We start from the raw sequence: 8,719 nt of genomic DNA, 5'->3' as shown, positions 1-8,719 counted from the left end.
GCTCCCCTGACTACAATGTCCAGCAAAACATCAGAATAATCGAAAACCGGTGAAATATCGGGTGGTGTGTACTTCCAAATGTCCAGCAATTCGTCTCTGGTGAAACTGATTGCAGGGATATAACTAAAGACAGGACAAACTAACAAAAACATAAAAACAACTGCAGAGCACGCCACGGAGGCAGCCATCAGCGTCGGCGCCATTAGTGCCATATCACAGTCATATGTACATAATGCTTAACCCTATAAAGCCTACTTTATCATATTCGATATGCAATTTTTTAAGTCCTCTATATTATCAACAAGATCAAACCTTTGCTGTTGTACACAATATACTACATGCCTTTTGTCATCTCTGACTGAGGTTTTGTACTTTTTTAGCAAGTAAAAGGCCTTTCAATATAATTCTAAAAACAGCCCCCTTAAGGTTGTCATCTTTTTGCTGTGAAATCTTTACTGATTTTTATAAAGTAAACATCAGAATCTAGACTTTTCATCATAAAACTAAGAATTTGAATATAATATTACTAAGACATGTTATTGGGAGATATAGAATGATAGAATGATTACTTTTTTGGCCATATAAATAACAGCATTTGCTCCAAATCTGATATATAGAGCTATGTATTCTCACTATATCATACTATATATAAGCCATAAAAGCTAAAATAAAAACATGTATGCAAACCCTTTTTATATTTTTGTGCTCAAAACATTCCATTTAAGAAATGGCTTTTTTAAAAGGCCAGGCTTTACAGGGTTAATTGTAGGTCATGCAAACTTACTAAATCTTTGGAAAAATATTCAGTCTCAAGCATTTTCATGCTTTGTTGGATTTTTATAATGAACATTTGGTTAGTACATATAAATGCACTTCTTGACGTCAAGTATTGATATTTGCAAGTGTGTATGAGCTTTGTGAGCTGCGGTAAATGTTTTTTTTTTTTTCCGTGAATTATTTATTTAGCATCTTTGAAGTGTCAGCTACGTCAGGTGTTCACAAAAATATAGGTTCTTGGTTTCCAGGCAGTGATATTTCACATAATGAGTCCAGAGTTTAATCTGCAGTTACTCTGCAGCACATGCAAAATAAACAGAGTGTAATTTACACATGGAAACAGGCTGCAGTATGCATAGTAGCTCTCATTTTCAAGCTCATGCATGAGACGGAAAGACATAATCTGTTCTCAGGACTTTAATATATGCTATAGATCTACCTGATTTATTGTCATGATTCTGTCATGATTTTATGCAAATCATAAAAGCACAGTCCTTAAGGCATCAAAATACTCATTTCAGAACAATCCAAATGATCTCCCAGATCATCATAACATTCACTAATTGGTAGTTCTGGGTATCCAGCATCCAGCTTTAGCGCTGTGGCACTTGATCGCAAAAGCTAATGAGCTGTTTTGTTCTTTTTCCTGAGATAACCTGTGCTGTCATACTATTTTTTTTTTTTTGTCAGGTGAAAATGCAAATCTTACTGTGTGCCATCATATTGCATGCTCATAGTACTTTTTGTCCGCATAGGCCACGTTTAACGCAATTACAGAGGCTTGGGGAATGTGGATGGGAAAACACCCTGTACAGAAATCAGTTGCAAAACATGCACTGCACTAAAAGCAAATATCAAGTATAGTGGCAAACACATTTAGCTTGACGTTGTGAGTGTTTTAAATTATTCAGTGTTACACTTTTTGCTGCAAGTGACGTCACTGCCTCAAATTCTGTTTGTTATTACTAAGAAGGGGACATATATTTGATGTTCATTTCAATGGCACAAATCAGCACTATTCGAGCACAAACGAATGACACCGGTTTTGTGCGATTTAGACGAACTGGGGTGGAGAGTAACATCACAGCTCCTAAAAACATTTTGGTTATATCTAAGGAAGTAAAATAGATACAGCGTTTGTTTTAACGGCACAAACCCAGCACAAATGAACTGCGCTGATTTGGAGCGATTTGGGCAACATGAGGTGGAGAGTGACATCATACTGTCAAAAAAATAATGTTTAATATCTCAAACACCAAACAAGCACAAACGTTCGTTTTTGCAGCACAAATGTATAGCACAAACGAATGGCATAGTTTTGGTGATTATTTCTTTTTATGGGGTGCCAAATTCACAGAGGTAGAAGATTGAAGGTCAGCAGATTTGCGAAACAAAAAAAAGCAAAGAAAGCAAAAAAAAAAAGAAAAAAAGCATATACCGTATTGACCCGAATATAAGACGATGTTTTTTTCTTGGAAATGCATCTGAAAAAACGCGGTCGTCTTATATTCAGGGTCTAGACTTTGACATGACAATAATACACCCACAACACTAGGTGGCGCCAAATACGCATAAAACGAGTGTGCCATGAAATACGTAATGTAATGCGTGTTGTAAAGATCGCCAGTAAAAACAAAAGAAAAAGAAAACCTTACAGCTGCATGAATCCTGACTGTCACGTTAGCATGATGGGACCAAACTCCCTTTGTGATTTTAAAACGTAAGACAGTACCCAGATTTGAAGACTACAGTAAGATTTAACTTCTACTGTTAATAAGATTTTGGTAGGCTACTATTAGATGGATAGCCTAAATGTCCTAATTCAGATGGGCTACCAGTTTTTTTTATTTTTTTTTATGGTATATCAAAAAGTGTATATTTTTAAAACGTGATTGTTGGTACATTTTACCAGTTTTTATCATACTTTCAAAACAAAAATTAAAATAGGAAAAATATGCAATATGAAAATAATTGAAGACAAAATGTGTTTTACTGAGAAAAACAAGATTTGGTTTTTAAAAAGCCTTTTTCCAAAAGGTACATCTGGAAAAAGGGGGGTCGTCTTATAATCAGGGTCGTCTTATATTCGGGCCAGTACGGTACATTAAAGGATTAGTTCACTTCCAGAATGAAAATGCTGTCATCATTTACTCTCCCTCCACTTGTTCCAAACCTGTATGAGTTTCTTTCTTCTGTTGAACACAAAATATGATATTTTGAAAAATGTTGGTATCCGAACAGTTGATGGTAACCATTGACTTCCATAGTATTTTTTTTTTCCTACTATTGAAGTCAATGGTTTACCATCAACTGTTCGGATACCAACATTTTTTAAAATATCTTTTTTTGTGACAATTTTTTTTGTCCAAAAAATCCTCTATTGTGTGGTGTCATTACGATTATTTATCTGCTCCCGATCGAGACGGAGCGTCCCCAAACTCAAATCGTAAATATGAAACATGTTTGATATTTAAAAACTCTTGATTAGAGACGCGATAGCCAATGAGAGTGAGCAAGCGTCACCAACCGGAGGTTGCTTGCTTCTATAGCTGAAAATTGGCAGCCACAAACATGCTGATTGTCCTCTGTTTGTTTTTCTTCTCTAGTCACGTTTGATCTCTCGAGTCTCCGTGAGATCGCGTGTCACTGTGAAATCATTCCTACAATCGACAAGTGTGTGGTCATGCGGTCTGGTCGAATCGTCTAGTGTGTGCGTTCAGAGGATTATAAGGCTAACAATATGTTGAAACGGTCTTCATGTCTGTGGTCTCCCATGGTTTTAAAATCGTTGAAGATTTGAAAATCGTCTAGTGTGTCCCAGGCCTTAGTTTCAGTTACCATGGACATTCATTAATGAGCACACCTGTTTGTATTTAGTTCATCACCATTGTGTATTTAAGTTGCTCACTTCCTCGCCTTCATTGTTTGTGTTAATGTTTGCATGCTGTCTCGAGTTTGTTAAGGCTTTGGAGTTTGCTATATTAAATATTACTTTTATTTATACCTGACTGTTCTTTTTTATCATCTTGGACAAAACATGACATTTATAGTATAATTAAATAATTATGATTGTTATATGATTGTTAAAATTAATTTTTGTTAAATACTTGTTTATTTTAACAGTACAGTAGTAATGCATTTCTTTCTTTATTTGTTTAATTTCTATAATTTTAATGATAACTACAAATATTTTTATTATTATTATTATTATTCTGTTTTTGAAAGTGTTTTATTTGTCTTCTGTTGCAGTGCCTCGTTCAATACTGCGCCCTACCTGGGACTGGAGGACCAAACCTGAGAGCCGAGACTTTGATGAGCTCAATCACATACTGCAAGAGAGCAAGAAGCTTGGCAAAGCGCTGGAGAACCTGTCCCGCAGTAAGTGACTGGACAACTACCCAGTGAAAAATTGAAAAATTAAAATTCTGTCATTAATTAATGCCCCTCATGTCGGTCCAAACCCGTAAGACCTTCATTCATCTTCGGAACACAACTTAAGTATTTTTGATGAAATGCGAGAGCTTTCTGACTCTCCAACACAACTGAAACATTTTATGGCCCAGAAAGGTAGTTAAGACATTGTTAAAATAGTCCACGTGGCATCAGTGGTTCAACTGTGAAGTTACGAAGCCGCCAGAATACTTTTTGTGCACTAAGAAAACAAAAATAATGACTTTATTGAACGATTTATTTTCTTCAATGTCAGTTTCCGCCACTATTCACGAGAGTACCACGACACATGCATGTGGTGCTGATGACACAGTAGCCGACGTTCTGACGTAGAACCCGGATAACTGACACGGAAGAAAAGAAATTGAATAAAGTCGTTATTTTTATTTTCTTTGTGCACAAAAAGTAGTCTTGTAGCTTCATACGGTTGAACCACTGATGCCACATGGACTATTTAAAGTCCTTAATACTTTTCTGGGCCTTGAATGTGTCAGTTGCGGTGTTGTCTATCGAGGGTCAGAAAACTCTCGTGTTTCATCAAAAATATCTTAATTTGTGTTCTGAAATTAATCCGGGACCCGACCGGATTTTCTGCGCCGCGGGATTAAATTCCCGAATAAAACGCGGTAGCAGTCGGTAACTCTGGTGTAATTTGAACAGGAGCGGGTGGTCTAACAATATCCCATTCCCGACATCCATTTAGAACAGCATATCTGCACTTTATTCTTATTGACCAGTTAAACGAATTGTATCCTGACAAGACGAATAAAAATAAGAAATACAATTTTTGTACAATTTTATTTTCTGACACTTTTTTTTCCCCTACTGTGTTGCATAAAATATTAAACAGAGTGAATATATAGCGGGAGCGGGTGGATGCAGAATAGAACCTTGCGGGAGCGGGACTAAAAAAACAGTCCCGCGCAGACCTCTATTTGGAACAACATGTGGGTGTGCAATTAATGACAGTATTTTCATTTTTGGGGGAACTATCCCTTTAAGAAATTAACTGTGTAACTGTGAAATTTCTCTATTTTAAAAAAATATTCAAAAAGAAACTGCAGCTAAAGGCTCTCTGGGTCAGTGGTTCTCAACTGGTGGGTCATGACCCCAAAATGAGTTGGAGGTCTGTTCTGACAGCAGGAAAAAAGCAATGCCAGAAGCAAATAATAAAAAACAGCTAACTATAAATAAACTAAATAAATAGGCTTATCAACTCCATATTAAAAATTATATTCAAGGTACTGTGTTGGGCCATCATGAATTCTGAGTCCTGAAAACCAATTGAGAACCTCTAATTTAGAGTGTCCTATAAACTATTTTCTGAAGACATTGATTTGTGAATTATTTCCTTTGCACAGGCATTGCTGTTTCTGATGACTTTGACCTGGTATGATGCTTTTTATTTCTTTTTATCTGATATGCTATCTTGCAGTAATAGAAATCAAATACTGTTATGGATTTGTTTAGGAGATGAAGAAAAGCCTAGTTTGATTGTGGTTTGTGTCTAGACTCAAATCAAAAAAAGAAAATAAATCAAAAAGATGAAGAGAGAATCCAGCTAAAACATCTGCCTTAGTCATATTTCTCAGAATACAGTACATTTTTTTTAACTTTAATAGCCTGTGTCTTTTTGGCCGTTTGCCCAGGCTTCCCTCTGTTCCCATTTTGGTATTTCAAGTGAATATTAAAACATTTAGCTATTAATGCAAATGAATTTCTTCCTGTACCACTGTTATAGAGGACATTTTCTCATAATTGCCTGTTGCTGATAAACTACTGCAAAAATGTAATGTCAAAGCTGAATTTTTTATTACTGCTCACCATGCGTATCCTCCATTATTAAAATCTATTCACCGTAAAAATGACTGGCCACACAAGTAGCTTGGATAATGAGTCATACTTCAACATCGGTCCTTTTAATGATCACCTCTGTAATTGATTACTCCTTTGCATAACCACAGATTGTTTAATGTTTATGTCTCTCTCCGTTCCTCTCTCCTTTTCTGTTTGTCACACCTTGGCCTCCTTTTCAAAGGACCCTCGGGCGTATAACTCCATACTGAGGCCGCGGGTGGTGGGTGAGTGGGTGGGCCGTGAGGAGGAAGATTCTGACCCTCTTGAGGCTGAGATGATTAAGCCCCCTGTCCCAAGAGCCAAAACTGAGGGTTGGGTGAGCAAAGACAACAGTCCTGTTGGAAGGTGAGGCACACTTATGTATTTAATTGGATTAGATACCAAAAAGAGATCTGCAAACAAATGGTAGTACAGTATATGCTTGTCTTTTGAAACCCTTAAGACTTACTTTCCTTCTTTGAACACAAAAGGTGATATTTAGCAAACTGTCCAGGTTGTCCAGCAATAGACTTCAGCAGATGATTTGGCTAAACTAACACAATACAACAAGACAAAGAAATTAGCTAACATAATATAAAAAGTTACCACAGTTTAAAAAATATTAAGTTTATACATAACACACACACACACACACACACACACCATGAACATGATGAATCAAAGCTCAGCACATGTAGCTTTTCCACAAACTGAGGTAAATACTAATATATAGAAGTTGTATAATGTTATACAAAACACCATCATTTTAACACGACACTAAAATAATGCAATACACAACTGAAAAAAAATAGGCATAAACAAAGTTTATATAAAAGGAAAACTGTCAATTTATGGTTTTATGCTGTAAATTATAAGATTGCTTCATGAAAATTACATGAAACCTCCCATTATAGATCTATCATAATTTTTCACCTATAAAGTAATGTTTTTTAACCGTAGCATTTTTACAGTCTTTTACTGTTAAAATTATTATCATTTTGTACAGTGTGACTTCAGAATACTCAGAATATAGTGCATGTGTCATGTGGATTATTTTTATGATCCTTTATGGTGCATTTTTGTTGTTTTGGAGATTTGACATCCCATGGTCCCCATCCACTTTCATTGAATTTAAGAGATTGTATTTGTATGAGAGTGTTTCTCTTCATTTTTACTTCCTGTTAAGTTGTTGAAAGGAAAGATCATGACAGCCCATCACATTCTAATTTGTTCTAGAAGATAAGGGAGTTTATTTACATATAAAAAGTGTTGTAATAAAGTGAGTCAGAGTTTAATAAAGCATATGTCATACTGTATAATGTAATTTCTCTCAATATCGCCATAAAGCTGAGATGTTTTGTCAGGTTTTTTAATCAAAGAATGCCGTAGCCTCTGGTAACCCCGCATAAATCCCTGGAGGGGAAAAGTTCTTTGAATGTGTCTGCATCACAAAGCTATATCTTTAAAAAGCAATTGCCGCTCCTCGACCCTTTAAATACGTTACCAGGGTGATTTTAATTGGCTAGTGTTTGAGTGGAGGGCAGAGGCTGGCCGCAGAGAATGCGGCTAATTAGAAAGGATCAGATATTAAATAATAAATCATATTCAGAAGCCGGCTGACAGAAGAGACTTCATTCCATTAAAATATTCTCTCACTTGATTACAGTAAATTATGGAGCCTCGGGTCTATACCGCAGGCGTTCCCAGTGCACATAGCTCTACAAGTGCTGCCAGAGACTTTCATTACAAAGGACGAAGGCAATGCTGCTGTGATCTCTAGCCTTACTCCTCGTCAGTATGAATGAATCATTACAGGAGTAAACGCATTCTCCTCTAGCATTGTGCTGTTGGGCTTCTGCTGTTCATTACGCATGTTTAGACTTTTGAAGGTACAACAGCTTATTACAGTTGATGCTAGATGATTGTGGTTTCTATAACAAAACATTGAGCGGTGGATTGATTTTTACGGAATATATTTATTAGGGCACGTTCAGGATGTGGGGATGTTGAGGATTCAATTTTATTTGTGTAGCAATTGAGAAATGCTTTCGTTGATGTTTTTTGCATATGAATTTTTCTGCTGATGTAATACTGCACTAAAATACTAAATGACAGAGTTTATTTATGTTTTACATTCAGATCTCAATTTTGATCAATTTAATGCATCCTTGCTGAATAAAAGTACTAGTTTCTTTAATAAATCGTACCGACCCCAACCTTTTGAACGGTAAAGTACTTCCAATAGTACTTTATGAACCAGTTCTTTACAGTACAGTGCGATCAGTGTACGTGTACGTATCAGTGTTATGAATGTTTTTTTTTTAGTGATTCAGAGACATACAGTGCAACCAGTGTGGCCAGATGGCTGTTAACCCTTTTTAGTGAATCAAAAATATACAATGCAACCAGCGTATTCCTAGTCCTGAACACTGTAGACTGTAAAATATAACTTCCTTCCACTATAGAAAAGTGAAGCCAAAACATGGCTGCTGTCATCTTACGGATATGACGTCATTTGGAACCCGAGTCTGTGCAGTAATGATCGTGAGGTGGGCATTTTTTTTGTAACATCAAATATGTAATTAAAAGCAAACTTATTAGAAAAACGAACACTTAAACATACATCAGCGTGATAAGAGCTACCCAAAATGATGTA

General features: G+C 36.1%; 1 protein-coding gene across 1 annotated transcript in view; it reads left to right on the top strand.

Moving 5' to 3' along the window:
- Positions 1 to 8,719, top strand: part of cunh8orf34 (chromosome unknown C8orf34 homolog) — a 100,517-nt gene that overhangs the window by 21,063 nt on the left and 70,735 nt on the right. The window contains exons 4-6 of the mRNA XM_016553585.1: positions 4,027 to 4,155; positions 5,589 to 5,617; positions 6,266 to 6,429. Coding sequence (XP_016409071.1) covers positions 4,027 to 4,155; positions 5,589 to 5,617; positions 6,266 to 6,429 — 322 coding nt within the window. The remainder of the gene's footprint in view (positions 1 to 4,026; positions 4,156 to 5,588; positions 5,618 to 6,265; positions 6,430 to 8,719) is intronic.

This window comes from Sinocyclocheilus rhinocerous, unplaced genomic scaffold (genome assembly GCF_001515625.1).
Source record: "Sinocyclocheilus rhinocerous isolate Xijiao unplaced genomic scaffold, SAMN03320098_v1.1 scaffold2000, whole genome shotgun sequence".
Taxonomy (NCBI): Eukaryota; Metazoa; Chordata; class Actinopteri; order Cypriniformes; family Cyprinidae; genus Sinocyclocheilus; species Sinocyclocheilus rhinocerous.
The sequence above is the reverse complement of the archived record's forward strand: the minus strand, read 5'-3'. Positions and strand labels throughout refer to the sequence as shown.